Below are 16738 nucleotides of genomic sequence, written 5' to 3'. Positions count from 1 at the left end.
ATAAACACATGAGTCTTCAGTGTGTGTTTTAAGTAGAAACCAAAAATGTGTCACAATATTTACTAGCCCACTGTTTATAATTATATATCAACAGCTTTCAGATCCAACATTGTTCGGCTTATTTTCATGTCAATAATATTCATTCAACAAAAAAAAAAAATGCAATGATTTACTAAAAAGGAAGAAAAAAAAAATAGAATTCCTGTATCTAAAGTGTAATGAATACAGTAAGTGGAGTAGCTAATGTATTCTATGTTGAGCATGATTCACATGTTATTCAACAATTTTGTGAGTCAGATGTAACCGAAAATGGTTTCAGTCATTTGCCAAACCAAGTTCATTTGTTAGCTGAATGCAGACAATACAGATTTCTGCATTCAGATTGTTGTGTGATGTGATCTGTCATATGGTGTGACACCAGGTCTTATGGTGAGAGTTTCAGAATGAAAAAATAAGGATTTTGTAATGTATCATAACCTCATCAACGTAACAGATGAGGAATAGTACCAGCAAAGGTCACATTATTTATGGTACTCTTTTTAGAAGGTTTTCCATATTGAAAGAATTTGATTAAAGTCTTTCCATGTGTGAAAGAAGCAGGATAATTTAACTTGCATTATCACATTGAGATCCCTTTTAATTTAATCACAATAACAATCATGTCACATCACACAACAACTCCAGTCACAGCTTCAGTAAGTATCTGGGTTGTCTGCTCCAGCTTTCTCAATTATTTGATAAACTGATGTTGGAATATCTACACATACACCTGCTGGTGAGCAATCAATGCCAGTATATACTTCACAAAATATACCTTCCCAGCTTGACTGATCAAGATTCTGAATACAGTAATGGAGCAGTCATGTGTTGTGAATATATGGTCAGCTGTATTTGTTCCATAATACTTAGTAGTTTTGTTTTCCCTAAAAATAATAGCAGAAACATTAGGTGTAGTCTGCGTGCCTGTTGCACCTTGTAGATCATTAGGAATGGCTGTTGAGAGAGTAAAGACAGCAGCTTGTGTGACAAACTCTGGGTCTTCTGTAATCATATAGTTTTTTAAAATTCTTCCATGGTCTCTTTCATGTTATAGGTGTTTACTAACGTATATAACTATAGGTGTGATTGTTAAAGGCATTGTCCGCCTGCGTGTAGGTGCGCAGTGTGTACAGTAAGAGTGTTTTTCAGTGTGTGTTTGCAAGAGAGTATGTGAGAGTGTGTGTGTGTGGGTGAGGGCCTGTCTGCCCCTCTCTCGCCCCCGATCTCTCCTTCCCTCTGCAAACTGAGGTTAACTGAATGCCTGTAAAAATGAATAGACTAAGAGACGCACATATTATTAGGCAGTAATGGCTTTGTTTGCAAACATAGACTAATATAAACATTCATTATTAATTTACGTACTATTAATAGTAGCGTACTTAAGTTCCTAACGACTTTTCAAGGAAAATAACACTTTCACTTGTAAAACATATTGAGCAAGGGCTGAAACATTAAATCATATTCAATCTCAGTATAGTCATAATTCTTATATAATCACCCTAACAATATAAATGTGAAGCTCATAAGCATGTTTCCATAATTATTAGCATCCATTTTTAACACATTTTCATTGATAAGTAATACTGAACACTTCACTAGTATAATTATCAGTGACACTGTTCTGTCCCTTTAGAGGTAGATCAGAGCTTATTTTTCAACACTCTTCGTTGATCAGCGTTTAACCGCAAACATCTCTGTCTCTCCAAAAGGCTCATTATCGGGAATATCTCAGTCTATGTCTCCTCAACCGTTATGACTCGGCTCAGGAGCTCATAAAAGTTATATTACCACTAATACAGTGTATTGGGGTCTATGGAATCAATAATATTTTATACTTATAATAACTGTTTTTTGTCCCGTTATATTAGCTGTACTGCTCGGGCTCAAAGAAGCTCATGATGGTTTATAAACAAATATACAGTTTACAGACAAACATTTATGTTGTTAGCACTTTTTCTCTTGTGTCATAGATCTATTTAATTCTTGTGTATTTTCTTGCTTTGTGCTTATAAATTTACATATATTAAGAGCTCTGTATATACTAAAAACATTCAAGATGGTAACCACAGCATATGCTTTTAAACAAAGACAGTGACAAACAAACACATAACATTTACCTTTCCCAGGTCTCTAGAGATCTCTGTTATTTATTTATCTCTCTCTCTTTCTGTCAACACTCTATCAAAACTTCCTGTTAGGCTTTACGTAAACAGATACTATTCTAACAACTCTTCTCAGCACACGTCTGTGCTAATTAGAGTAGTTCATTCTATGCAGCAATATTGCACAGCAATAATGTACATATATCAAATTCAACCATTTCTAATAACATTTACATACATGCAATCACCTCTCTCCTGGGAATCAATCATCACAAACCCTTTCAACACTGACACACTCGTACATGTGACAATAATAATTTACACAAAATGATCATAGGTACCTCTATGTTGCACAGCCATCATTTTAATATTTTAACAAAAATGGAGATCTCAGACATTATTAAAGACAGACTGTAAACAGACAACACAAAACATATACCCCGCTAGTCCTGTTTTAGGATAGCTCCCTCGTCTCTCCGTCAGTTACAGTGGCGTTCTGCACTAAGCGTTTTTCTACGAGTGAAAATCAATCTCCGCTGTAAACAGTCAGGATAGAGTGTCTCAACTTACGCTCATGGAACAGAGAGACGGACTTGAGTTTCTTATTACCCTCTGTTAGACAGACAGGTGTCCAAGTCTTTTCCCCTTTTTTCTCTTACTCTTTTTAGGCCTTTTTAGCGCACGCTTCTCTCGCTGACGTCGCTCTTATTATATTTCTCTTTAGCGCACGCTTCTCTCTCTGGCGTCGCTCTTATATATTTCTCTTTTTCTGTATTCTCTTTGTTATCAAGTCTAACGTCGTGCTTTCGAGATCGCACCTTATGACGTGTCCCGTCTTTAACGCCCGGGAGATGAAACATACAACATACACTAGACAGACATTTAACATACAATTATTTTATTGTAATTTACTTGAATTTAGGCGTCTAGACGCTAAGATGCCCATCAGGCATTTTTTATTGAATTTGGTCAATTGCTTTCAATTTATAATGTTATACACATATTTATAAATATGTATATATCTTTCTTTAAATCACAGCCCTCGTCTGCTTTTTATACAGTTGGTTGTTATATTATCTTTTCCTATTTAAGTTGTAAGTTTCTTTTAACCTCTAAGGCAATGACATCTTTGTGACCAAGAAAATACAATATTTTCACTTTTAGTATTTAAACTGAAAAAGGTCTTAATGCTCACCTTTCCTTCAGCACTGAAGAGGATTGTCTGCTCTTCGCCACAGGATGTCACGGCTGTTTGTCTCTAATCGTTACTGCGTATGGGCTCTTTATCGTGCCCCACGTTATGGGCGCCAAAATGTCGCGGTTATTTCACGACTCTTCTAGGCCTCCCAGAGAGGGAAGCCTGGGCTAGCTAAAATGAGCTCTAGAACTTATCTACTCATGCATCGATATAAAAGTTTTAAGTTCAGAAGAAAGAAGATAAAAACAGACGAGTGCCTCAAGTTTAAAGAAAGGAGAAGACGAGTCTTTCCGAAGTTCTAAGTTGATCTTTTATTGTTCTTGAAGTCAGCCAGATAGGGTCAGGAGGCTCCAGTCTTCTGACAGCACAAAGGAATACACACACTTTTAAACAGTATTTGGGTGAACAAAGGTGGGGGCTTTAAGCTCCACCTTTCCTTCACTTGGGCACTCTTCTCGTGAGAGAAAGCTGATCTTGCGCAACGTCTGGGCTTTTTCAGACAAAGTCCAAGGTCGCCTCGACCAGCACCTCACGCCTTGGTACAGACTGTACAGGCCTCAGAGAAAGGGTCAGACACCTGTTTTAACAGAACTAAGTGAACTCTAGACTTTTTATCCAAATATATTATTATAAAGGTAATATAGCATATATTGATCACCAATTTAGGGCCCACAAGATCCATGGGATGGCGGAGTTGGGGCTGACCGGACCCCCAGCAGTAGAGTCTTCAGTGGCCTACCACCTCCACAATAACCGCCGCGCTATTTCCGCCTCCTCCAGCGTTTCTCTACCCAGTAAAATGGACCACCTTACAGCGTCCATTTTTCAGCGTGTTTACAAATACGCTGCTCAGTCAGTGTGCTCTCTCAATGCTGTCACACTCCTCTCAGCGTATCAGGCTGAGATTCTGGAGGAAATGGGACGGCAGCTGGATTCAGGGGCTCCAAACCCTGTTCTCTGGGACGAAATTTGTGTGGTGAATGACCTGCTTCTCCGCTCCTCACGTGGCGCAGTGCAGGGCTGTGGACGTGTCATGGGCTTGGCCGTGGCAGGGGAGAGAGCCCTTTGGCTGAACCTGTCAGGCCTTAGCGACAGCCAAAAGGCGGAGATAATGGACGCAGCTTATGACCCCACCAAAGGTCTTTTCGGACTAGCTTTGGAAAAAATGAGAGAAACCATCACTCTCAGAAAGCAGGAAGATGAGGCTTTTAACCTGTGTCTGCCACGCAAACAGGTGCCACGACCCACCCCTACTGGCTCAGCAAAGTTTCGCAGCTACGGCTGTAAGAGCGAAGCATGGGGGCAGGCCAAGCGCGGGGCCTCAGGCCAGCCAGCGACCGAGAGCAGGCAACCCCGGACCGTGGGGAAAACCCAACCCCGGACTCTTGGGAAAAACCGTCCTATGCGGCCGTAGCAGCTAGGAATAGACCGCCTCCACCCCCCGCGGAGGGGAAGAAGAAGCGGACTGCCTGACACCCCGGCAACCCCTCCCTTTTACTCCCCATTCTCCCGCCAAGCGGAGAAAGTTAGGGGGAGTGTGCAGCCCCAGTGTTCTCAGTTCAGAGGGCTCTTCAGTTCTAAAACCTGTGAGAAATCACTGTTTCAAGTGTCACCAAGCACTGAGTTCAAAAGAAATAAAAATATCGCAGCCAAGCGAAATGCCGAGGGCGATGTGTTTCCCACATTACAAAATAAAAGAGAAACAGAGTTATCCCTGTCTGCAGCCACTAGAGGGAGCTCACGCTCCTCCTGTGAGGCGAGAGCGCTGTTTCCCAGTGGCGCCGACATCATCAATCCGCGACGTCTGCGCAGACAGTGACAAGGGCTCATTTGCAACTCGGGCAGACCAATGGCGCGCATGCACAGTTCACCCATGGGTTCAGTCCACAGTTTCTTGGGGCTACAGACTACAATTCGCTATAAAACCACCGAAATTCAACGGTGTGTTGGTTTCTGTGGCCAGTGGGGATTCAGCTCACGTCTTAAGGGACGAGATTATATCCCTGTTAAACAAAAAAGCGATCAGAGTGATCTCAGAGGAGGAGAGTCAGCGGGGTTTTTACTCCCGCTATTTTGTCGTTCCAAAGAGAGAGGGCGCATCACTCCGCCCTATCTTGGATCTCCGTGTGTTAAACAGACATCTGCGCAAATACACGTTCAGAATGTTAACACACAAAGAGCTATGTCAGTCGATTCGTCAGCACGATTGGTTTGTGACAATCGATGCTTATTTTCACATAGACATTTATCCTGCACACAGAAAATATCTCAGGTTCGCATTCGAGGGCAAAGCCTTCGAATATCAAACGGTCCCGTTTGGTCTGTCGCTGGCACCACGGGTATTCAGCAAGTGTGTGGAAGCAGCGCTTGCTCTGTTGAGGAACAATGGCATCCGGATTTTCTCTTATTTAGACGATTATCTCGTTTGTTCCTGCTCGAGGGAACAAGCACTCAGGGATTCCAATACGGTGTTAAATCACCTAAAGAACCTGGGGTTCAAAATAAATTGGAACAAGAGTCTTCTAGAGCCCTCACAGCACACAGATTACTTGGGTCTGACTATAAACTCCTTCTCCTACCGAGTTCGGCTGTCGGAGAGAAGAGTGACGTCATTTGAGCAATGTCTATCCCGTTTTCGAATGGGGAAAGTTGTCTCGTTAAGGCTCTGTCTTCGCATGCTGGGGCTCATGGCTTCAGCGATTTCAGTAGTGAAATGGGGACTTCTCATGATGAGAGACTTTCAACGTTGGGTCGCGTCTCTGCGACTGTGCACCCACCGTCACCTTAATCGCCCTGTCAAAGTGACAGCAGCGTGTATGACAGCGCTCCGTCATTGGCGGGACCCCGTTGTATTGACAACAGGGATTCCCCTGGGGGGCATGTCCGCGAGGATTACCCTAACGACGGATGCGTCCCTTCTAGGCTGGGGAGCGACTCTAATGGGCAGAGCTGTAAATGGGGCGTGGCCCCCCCAGCTGAGTCTAGCCCACATAAATTATCTGGAACTTCTCGCAGTGTTTCTAGCACTAAGACACTTCGAGGATTTTCTCCGAAGCCAACACGTCTTGGTAAAAACAGACAACTCCACTGTGGTGGCTTATATAAATCGGCAGAGCGGAACACGCTCAATGAAGTTATACCGGTTGGCGCGAAAGCTTCTCCTGTGGAGCAGCACCCGTTTTTTATCGATCCGAGCGACACATGTACCGGGGAAACTGAACCGAGGGGCGGATCTTCTGTCAAGGGGAAACCCTCTGTACGGAGACTGGGGGCTTCACCCGCAGGTGGTGATGCAGCTGTGGCAGAGATACGGTCAGGCAGCCGTAGATCTCTTCGCCTCGCGGGAAAACGCGCAGTGTCCTCTGTATTTTTCCCTGTGGGACGAAAATGCACCTCTGGGTGTGGATGCTTTAGCCCACCCATGGCCAAACATTCTTCTTTATGCGTTTCCCCCCTTAAGTCTGATTTCTCCCACTCTAACCAGGGTGAGAGAGCAGCGTCTGTCTCTTATACTAATAGCCCCGCATTGGCCATTGAAGCACTGGTTGGCGGAGATCGTCCAGATGCTGGCGGGTCAGCCCTGGCCACTCCCTTTGAGGAGGAACCTTTTGTCGCAAGCGAACAGGGAAATATATCATCCCCACCCAGACAAGTTGGCTCTTTGGGCCTGGCCCGTGAGAGGTGGAATTTAAATGCGGCGGGCCTGCCACCTGCTGTCATTGATACTATACAATGCGCCAGAGCTAATTCTACTCGCACATTATATCAACACAGGGTACACGAAGGTGCACCTGCGTCCTAATCCTGCATTTGTGCCGAAGGTAATAGACTCCGCCTACAGGTGCCCGACAGTAGAGTTGGCGGCTTTTCACCCCCCACCTTTTAACACGGCGGAGGATCAGAGGCTGAACTGCTTGTGTCCTGTCAGGACCTTGCATCAGTATATAAACAGAACAGCTGGTTTTAGAAGACATGATCAGCTGTTTGTATCATGGGCCACTCCTCATAAAGGAAAACCCTTGTCTCGTCAACGATTGTCTCATTGGATTGTGGAGGCCTTAACTGTGGCATATATATGTAAGGGCTTACGTCCACCGGAAGGTTTGCGGGCCCATTCCACTAGAGGTGTGGCAACGTCGTAGGCATTGTTTAAAGGAGTGTCAGTATTGGACCTTTGTGCTGCTGCGAGCTGGGCCTCAGGGAACACGTTTGCACGGTTCTACAGTTTGGATGTTTCAGGTCCATCCTTAGCTCATGTAGTACTGCAGGCTGGTGAGCCTAATTTTTCTAATTAGACACTTAGCCGGTACTTTTTCTCTGCTGTCTAAAGGGTGCAGTCCGGGAGTTGTCTATATCTCCCATAGTGAAACACCAAGCGAAGTTAGAAAAAGAACATTGGGTTACTTAACGTAATCCCTGGTTCTTTGATAACAGAGTGAGGTGTTTCACCAACACTTCCCTTCCTGCACTAGGACGGGAAGAAATCTCTCTAGAATAACCCTCTCAGGAGGAGGTAGACCGTGGCTAAGGGGCAGGGGCAGAGCCAAGTCACAAGTCGACCTGTCTGATGCAATTAGAGCTTCCGTAGTTGGTCACGCCCAAGGTGATTCCCATAGTGAAACACCTCACTCTGTTATCAAAGAACCAGGGATTACGTTAAGTAACCCAACGGTTTGTCTGCAGTTTGCTAAAGATCACGTGGACACGCCAGAAGCCTTGTGGAAGTAAGTTTTGTGGATGGATGAGACCAAAATAGAACTTTTTGATTTAAATGAACTGTTATGTTTGAAGAAAGGAAAAAGCTGCATTCCAGCAAAAAAAAAAACTGTAACACAACTGTAAAACTTGGTGGTCTGAGCCAGGCTAGCTTGCTATAATGAATGTAACTATGATATATAAATTATATCTTAGAATTGTAAAGGTAAATGTCAGGACATGAACTGAATCTCGAGAGAAGGTAGGTCATGCAGCAAGACAACGACCCTAAGAACACAAGTCGATTTACCAAAGAATGGTTTAAAGTTTTGGAACAGGGCTAAATCAAGTCCTGACATTAATCTAATGGAAGTGTTGTGGAAGGACCTGAAGTGAGCAGTTAATGTGAGTAAACCCACCAATATCCCAGAGCTGAAGCTGTTTTGTATGGAATAATGGGCTTCAAAGGGAGGTTGCTACTAAAGCAGATACTGATAGCAAAGGTTCATACACTTTTACCTCTCACAAATATTTTAGGACTGTGTAAAATCCGATGAAGCTTTAAATCGTATTTATTAGGGCTGCAACAATTCGTCGATATAATCGACAATGTTGATTGTTTAAATTTGTCGACTACAAATTTAATTGTCGAATAATCGTTAATTTGTTACAGTACTGCATTACACAAAGTGACGGGGACAGAAGTGCAATGGAAGATAAATGGGGGTAAATGGCTCACTTACACAGTTTACACTCAAATTAGTCTGCATCTCCAAAAGTGCCAAAACTCAACAGATTACATTTTTTTTCTCACTAAATATCAGTACTTTCCACATTTAAACATCTGGATATTTAAATGCCTTTTAAATCTCATGTTCAGCTGTTTCTAATGTGTTTAGAGATCGAGGACATGGCAGAAACAAGCGTGGACTAATCGACTAATCGAAAAATTATCATCAGATTATTCGAATTCCAAAATATATTCCATTAGTTGCAGCCCTAATATTTATGTACATTTATTTTGTTTAATAAAAATGACAGAACTCTCCATTATTTGTAGATGGGAAAACTTGGAACATCATCAGTGTATCAAATACTTATTTCCCCACTGTACACACACCACATCGACAGATTAGCTACAGTCTTAGATAGATAGATAGATAGATATAGATAAATAGATAAATAGTTAGATAGATAGATAGATAGATAAATAGATATAGATAAATAGATAGATAGATAAATAGTTAGATAGATAGATAGATAGATAAATAGATATAGATAGATAGATAGATAAATAGATATAGATAGATAGATAAATAAATAGATAAATAGATAGATAAATAGTTAGATAGATAAATAGATAGATAGATAGATAGATAGATAGATAGATAGATAGATAGATAGATAGATAGATAGATAGATAGATTGACTGATAGATTAATTGATTCTTTTTTTTATCGAAGGAAATTTAGGAATGATGATGCCAGTAAGGGGACTGTACACAGTTGGGGGTTGTACATGTGACATTTTAATTGTTATAATTAAACTATGTAGGCCTTAAACAATGCAGGGAAGAACAGAGAGGAGAAAATAAACACAATCATACAATTTACCTGACAAAACCAGATCTGGAATTTAGGGGTAAAATTATATATATATAAAAAAACAAACGTGAACAAGAACAGTGCCTTTGGAAAAGGCCAGGACACGGACATGTTCAGTGAATAAAATCAGAACACCACTCTCCTATTGGAGGAAAAAATACAGAGAAACGAATCTTAAAACATCTATGCTGAATTTTACCACCGATTTAGATTTTTTTTTTTCTCTTTTTAAAGATATTGAACAAGACGTCGCAACAGCACATTTTCTTTTCTCTGTACTATTTTAGGCCACTGTGGTGATCATAAGCAAATACATATAGCTACTATTCCTTCAGATCAAAATATACAAACGTCTTACAAAACTATGGCCGACCACCGAGGGAGGTGAACAACACTCAAACACACTCCTCAACCACTGGCGAGGGGAACTCACGGACGATGGCTACGAGACTTAGAAAATCAAATAATTAAACACTTTCAACATCATTTAAGAGACAGTCGGTGAACGGGTGCACTCTTCCATTCTTATCCAAAAGGAAGTGAATTCTATGACTTCTAGAAGATGAACTGATGATGAGTATATACACAGTACAGTATATGGGCAGAGGTCACCACACCTCATCCTGGAAACTGACCTTCCTGCAGGAATCATCTCCATCCTGATTCTCTCCATCAGTGTTTAATGACCACAGGTGTAGAATAGTGGGAAACCAGTGCTCAGGAACCTTCAGATGCTTAACTAGGGATGCTTTCATCTCTAGCAGTGTGTTCAGACTTCAGGCCAATCGGATTTGTTTCTGGTCTCATATCTATTTAAATGACAGTTCACACTGTAAAGACTGGTTTATACTTGTGCACTGGTGTGTCTGCACCGCTCTGCAGTTTAATCGTGAAGGCAGAAAGGTGTGGGCGGGATTATGAGGATCAGCGGACCAATCCCAGCTGCTGCTGTCAGCCTTGAACGAGGCATAGTGACATTTCTGGGAAGTTGTGTCTTGGGATACACCATGAGCTATGTATAGCGTTCACTGTGAATTTGATGCAGAATCGTAAATCTGTCCTCATAAAAGAAAGTGATCAGACTGGATTTTGAGACCACTTAAACACGATGAGTTTCTTTGATTTGACCAATTAAAAAAAAACTCTAGAATATAATCAAGAGGAAGATGGATGATCACAAGCCATCAAACCACCAAACTGAACTGCTCGATTTTTTGCACTAGGAGTGGCATACATTTATCCAAAAGCAGTGTGTAAGACTGGTGGAGGAGAACATGACAAAATGCATAAAAAATGCTTGAAAACAGGGTCATTCCACCAAATATTGATTTCTGAACTCTTAAAACTTTATGAATATGAACTTGTTTTCTTTGCATTATTTGAGGTCTAAAGCTCTGCATCTTTTTTGTTATTTCAGCCATTTCTCATTTTCTGCAAAAAACGCTCTAAATGACACTTTTTATTTAGAATTTGGGAGAAATGTTTATAAAATAAAACAATGTTCATTTTACTCCAACATAAACCTAGAAATAGCAAAATCAGAGAAACTGATTCAGAAACTGAAGTGGTCTCTTATTTTTTTCCAGAGTTGTATGTATGGGGTCCTGTGCTAACAGCTACAGGAGAAGACATAAGCAAAACCTTGTGTCGTACCATTTTTGGACCCCGAAATTAGCAGTCACTCTGCATTTGATTTGGACTTAACACAAAAAATACTGTTGAGATCTGATTCATGCATCCAGAGCATCCAGACTGAGACACATCAGTACAAATCTGATTGTAATTTTCATTTTGAAAAATCTAAACACAGTCTCAATGTGCTGAGTAAGAGCAACAATACCAGGAGCATCTGAAAAGGTTGCTAAGCACCGCTTTAAGAAAAACTATTCTAGACTTGTGGCTTTCCAAACAGTCCTCACAGACCTTCCCATACACTCCACATTTGCGCTGTATTCATTATGTGCTAGATTACGCCAAAATCTGGACCATCTAGGAGTTCCTGAGGACAATTTAAAACAGAGCACAGCTGTGGAAGTTCTCAAACTGGTCATCAGGGACCCATAGCAGGTCCAAATATATTGCCTTATTCCAAGTGTGTTGGGTTCCAGTAATATTCTGGTCAATTAGGAAGGTCACAAATATTGTCCACAAAGAGCTGGTATGGCTGCAGGTTCTCTCTTCAATCAAACATTCAAGAAAAAATCCTGCAACATCTTCTATCATAGGGGGGTTAAAGACCAATATAGTAAAGAAGTAGTGAGAGATGTTATTAATGGGTAGAACAAACATGAATAGGAGTGTTTTAATGCTCAACACGGCATCTGTTTATAGACAAAACACCACTTTTCTACAAAGAAGAGGAGGGTCACTGCACAGATGAGATAAACTTCCCTCGATGTGGAGATCTGCGCAAGTGCAGCAGCCAGAACAAGTAGCTAAACCAAGTGTTTTTCTGTGCATTATGTGGCTAAAAACTTCCAACCGTTCACTATTTTTTTTTTGTCTGATGTTAACAGTTATTTATAATGTTCTGAAATGGTAATCTGATCTTCGGTTTTCAGTATTTCGGTTTTGTTTCATTGAGAAATAACTAAAGCAATAGCCTAGCAAAAGCAATTCTCTCAGTGGCCATCTTTGGAGACCAGCCTGCCATCTCTATAAATGAGGAGGGACCAAAATACTCAGCTTATCATTTCAACATGTTTTAATCACTCATAAAACCTGACAAAACATCATGAACACACTGTAGCATTACTGTATTTTTGGCCTGTTCTGGCTACTGCACTTGCACAGATCTCCACATTGAGGGAAGCTTTTGACTGTAGCACACTGTTTCTTCCCCACTCACAGCATAAGCATAAGTGGCTCTTTTATCCTTAAATTGACTCTTTTAATGAGACCATCCAGTGGTTAAAATCTCTGTCTCTGACAGACTTTCCTATAAGGACTTTGCTCTAGCCATACCAGCCCTTTGTAGGTTAGACTGGTGGGGGCAGAAATTGCGGTTCCGGAGGAATAGTTTAAGGATCAATGGTGTAGGCAATGGGTTGAGTTCAGGTAAACTAATGTGGAAGGTTCTAGCAATTAACACCTGCATAGATTATTAGAAACACAACGTTCAGTTTAATGGAGGAAAAAGGAAAACGGTCCAAGGCAACATCACAGCCAGACTAAACCAAGCTCAACCACAGCCGAGAGAACTCTCTACAGAGCTTCAGCATCTGTACAGAACTTCTAGATTTGTGCAGTCTGGCTTTGGACCAGAAACTCCAGCCTCGTTTAACACGGCAGCCGCCATCTTTCTCCGGCCGCAGCCAATACTGAGTCAACAGGGTAAGGCAGGTTTGCAAGCTACGCATCAGCTGTTAGGGAACACGCCCCCAAAAAGCTGGGCCAGCGGTCAAGCCTTAAATTAGATACAAGATTCAACTTAAAATGGTTTCTTTGTGCAAAATGAAGAATGTTTTCTGTCTGGTGAACAAAAGAACTGGGATCTCAACCAAATGCCAAAATACCAAAATACTTCACTGGTAAAGAAAAGCAGTAAAAAGCCAACGATGGGGGAGTAAGTGGTGCTTACATATTAGATTTTAAAACAGCTGACAAGACCTTTCTAACTATTACTATTTTTGAGATTTTCTTTTTTGTTTTTTGTTTGTTTTCTCTATTATGATGTTCTCGGATAGCATGTTTATTACTGGAGTTCTGAAGTCGGAGCATGGAATCTAGAACAAGCACGACAAAATGAGCATCCCAGGTTTCTAGCACTGCAAATAAATTATTTTTACAAATGCAGTTCTGTAAAGCAAATATTTTCTATATTGTTTTTTTTTTCATTTACTTGCCTCGAATAAAAGGCAAAGTTTTATGTGCATTGGCTGACCAAAGCAGTCTATAGAGAAAATATAACCAGTATACATATGAAGAAGACCCAAAAAAAAAGAAGAAAAAAGACCATTTTCTCATTTATAACACATTTTGCTTTCATAGTAAATATCAAGTTCTTGCATATACCTTATTTAAAACGATTCACATAGTTGCTTTGACATCTTGATAAAAAAATACTTCATTCTGCCCCCAACTTTGCCACCCCCACTCAAATAAAACACAAAAAAACTAATCAAATAAAAAAAAAAAAAACCCAATAACACACAAATCGACCCACTTGTTTCCACTGACACTGTGTTAAAATTATTTTTTCTCCCTTTAATATAATCTGGGGGGCGTTTCACATATTTACAGAAAAATAAAACGCAGCTCGCGTCTTCCTCCCGGCGGTAATAAGGACACAGAATGGCTTCCGACACAAGGCAGGTTAATTTAGTCGTGTTCAGGTGCTGCATACGAGCGGTGTCACTTCTTCAGGAGCATCCTCGCAAAGTCCTCGTTGGACAAGGATTTGGTTCCCTGGCCATCGGTTATGCCGTCCTGCTGCTTGGCCGTCGTGCCGTTCTCTGTCTTGGCCTCGGGGACGCTCTGCCGGTGTAGAGAGCGAGGGAGTAGGGAGACCTGCGTCCGTCCTTTACCCCGACTGCAGTCAGAAATCAGAACATGGAAACTGTGTTAGAGTCAAGGATGTGACAATGTTTGAGTCCTTTTTGATTATTTCATTATTAATTTAGATTATTTAACAGAAACATCATATTTTACAGTCACAGAGCAATAACTGCTGATCATTACTGCAAGATCTGGAGTGCGCTCATAAAGGGGCTATAAAAACACCATTCAGCGAGCAGCAGTTCTGCAGATGGAAGTGGTTTGTTGGCAGACATGTATAAAGTACTAGAGGCCCAGACTTGAGTAAAAGTACAAGCTCTCTATCACAAAAGTGACTTGAGTAGAAGTTGAAGTGTCTTAAAGCTCCACACTAAAGTACCAAATATTTTGCACTAATAGGTGCACTTAAAATTCTTTCGTCAATGTGCCTTATGTATGACTTTTACCAGTCAGGTATTAAGGAGCAGTAAAGCCACTCTGCTGGAGTACAGAGTTATACAGGACTTTCAGTTTAGTTCTCCAGCACTGAGACTTGAGCAGTATTAGCATTACCCGCTATCTGCGCTAAGCACTAGCTCTACTGCCGAACAAAGTATTATCGGCCTGTAGCCTGCTGCTAACCCCAGCTAGCACTGCTGGAGCAGCCTTAGCATTACCGGCTAACTGCGCTGAGCACTAGTTCTTTAGCCATTCAGATCTGAGTGTTACCTGCCTGTAGCCTGCTGCTAACCCTGACTAGCACAGCTGCAGCAGTATTAGCATTACTAAGCCGTAGGTCTTTTACGATTCAGAGGTGATTAACCTGTAGTCTGCACATTTACCGTGTTAAAACGAGCTATGCTGGAACACTCAGGGTTCCTCAGTGTAGTGCTATTGGGCGGCTTTAGCCACTAACCACAGCTAGCCTTAGTAGATACCGCATTTTAGTAATTAGTAGATGCAGCATTTTAGTAATTAGTAGATGCAGCATTTTAGTAATTAGTAGATACAGCATTTTGGCAGTTAAGTACAATAGTGAAGTAAAAATAATATTCCAGTAGATAAAGATACAATACTGTAGTGCTTCAGTACAGTGATGACTTGTCATTACTATTCAGCTCTGCATTTTGGTGAGGGACATCTCTGGAGAATGCTCTGAATGACTGTTTGGAGCTGACAGAAAGGCTACAGTAACTCTCTACAATACAATACTACAAAAGGCTACAATAACAGCAGAAGATCATGTTTGGTTTCACTTCACTCAGACAAGAACAGAAATCTGAGGCTGCAGTTCTCAGTGTCTTACCAAAACTAAACAATTAGTCCGAAAAAAATGGTCTGATTATTTCAATTTTAGCAAATGGACAGACTCTTGTTTTTTGTTTGACCATGTGAATTCCTTTACAACTTTTAGCATGACAATGCATCAGCAGTGGATTCACGTCCCAGAACTAAATCACCTCAAACAGCTTTCATTAAATGAAAAGTGCTCTCCTTCTTGTCCGATAGAAAAATTATTTCGGAGGATACTTTTTGGCAGTGTACCTCTTGGCGAGAGATTGCTGACTGCTATATCATGAACCTACAGCACACTCAAACACATTTAGCCCATTGCCTCCTTCATCTGTAAACGAGAAACCTAGACTGCTATGAAATGGATCCGCAGTGTCTTTAGCAATGATTCCAGGTCCTGTAAGGGATCTGACAACAGTCAGGTTTAAGTACGGAGGCATTCTGGTTAGCGCATTAATCTGCTGGTTTGATGAACTGAAGAATCACTATATACGACAATTGGTCGCACCTTGTAGTAATACACGGGACACAAACGGTTTTCAGATTTATTACCAATCAAGCATTTATTGGAGCAGCTGGGACACCAGCTTCAGTAACCCACAAGTGTAGAGCAGGGTCTACAGGCCCAGCTGCAACACGTGGGTAAATGTGCTGCAGAATGATATATGGTACCTGTATGCCTTCATGTCCAACCGTATCTCATCTTGTGTTCAGGCTAGAGATGCCAACAGAGTACTAGAGATCTCTAAGTTACGGACTATAAGGCGCACTATCAATGAACATCTATTAGTTTATTTTGTGGTCTATTTTTATACACAAGGCGCACCAGATTATAAGGCGCATTTTAAGCGCCACTAGTAAGGAACGAGGGTGTTGCCATGTTTCCCTTCTAATTAGTAAGGTCTCACCACTGGGGGCGCCCGAGTAAAGTGATTCCGTTTATTTATAGGAAGCTTAGATTATAAGACGCATTGTCAAATTTGGGGAAAATTAAAGGATTTTTAGTGCGCCTTACAGTGTTAAAAACGGCGTTATACTTACGCTCCCTGCAGCTGCCTAGGCATCATCGATCCAAGCACACGGCCCGATCCTAAACTTCCCTCCGTCTTCCTGGCTGGTGGGTTACTAATGGCGACCGAGAGTGTAAAATTCTCTATCTTTGTCCTGTCCATCTTCAGTACGGCCTGGGACGCCTGTGTCTCGTTCTCAAACTCCACGTATGCCAGCCCCTGCAGAACACAACGACAATATGATTTAAATACTTTAAAATGATAAACTTGAGTCTCAGTGAACAACTATAAGAATATAAAAAGGTTATATACTTCTTTATA

General features: G+C 41.4%; 2 protein-coding genes across 2 annotated transcripts in view; one reads left to right on the top strand and one right to left on the bottom strand.

Moving 5' to 3' along the window:
• Positions 1-4886: 4886 nt before the first annotated feature.
• LOC125787056 (uncharacterized) lies at positions 4887-7031 on the top strand. Its single transcript, XM_049470835.1, has one exon. It carries the CDS (start codon positions 4998-5000, stop codon positions 7029-7031), a length of 2034 nt encoding a protein of 677 aa, XP_049326792.1. The 5' UTR covers positions 4887-4997.
• A 6559-nt stretch (positions 7032-13590) lies between these two features.
• Positions 13591-16738, bottom strand: part of sart3 (spliceosome associated factor 3, U4/U6 recycling protein) — a 48975-nt gene continuing 45827 nt past the window's right edge. Inside the window, exons 18-19 of the mRNA XM_022666871.2 lie at positions 16449-16636; positions 13591-14169 (exon numbers count right to left, since the gene is read on the bottom strand). Of these exons, the coding sequence (XP_022522592.2) occupies positions 13992-14169; positions 16449-16636 (366 nt within the window). The 3' untranslated portion in view covers positions 13591-13991. The remainder of the gene's footprint in view (positions 14170-16448; positions 16637-16738) is intronic.

The sequence above is a fragment of the Astyanax mexicanus genome, chromosome 22, assembly GCF_023375975.1.
Source record: "Astyanax mexicanus isolate ESR-SI-001 chromosome 22, AstMex3_surface, whole genome shotgun sequence".
Lineage (NCBI taxonomy): Eukaryota > Metazoa > Chordata > Actinopteri > Characiformes > Acestrorhamphidae > Astyanax > Astyanax mexicanus.
The sequence above is the reverse complement of the archived record's forward strand: the minus strand, read 5'-3'. Positions and strand labels throughout refer to the sequence as shown.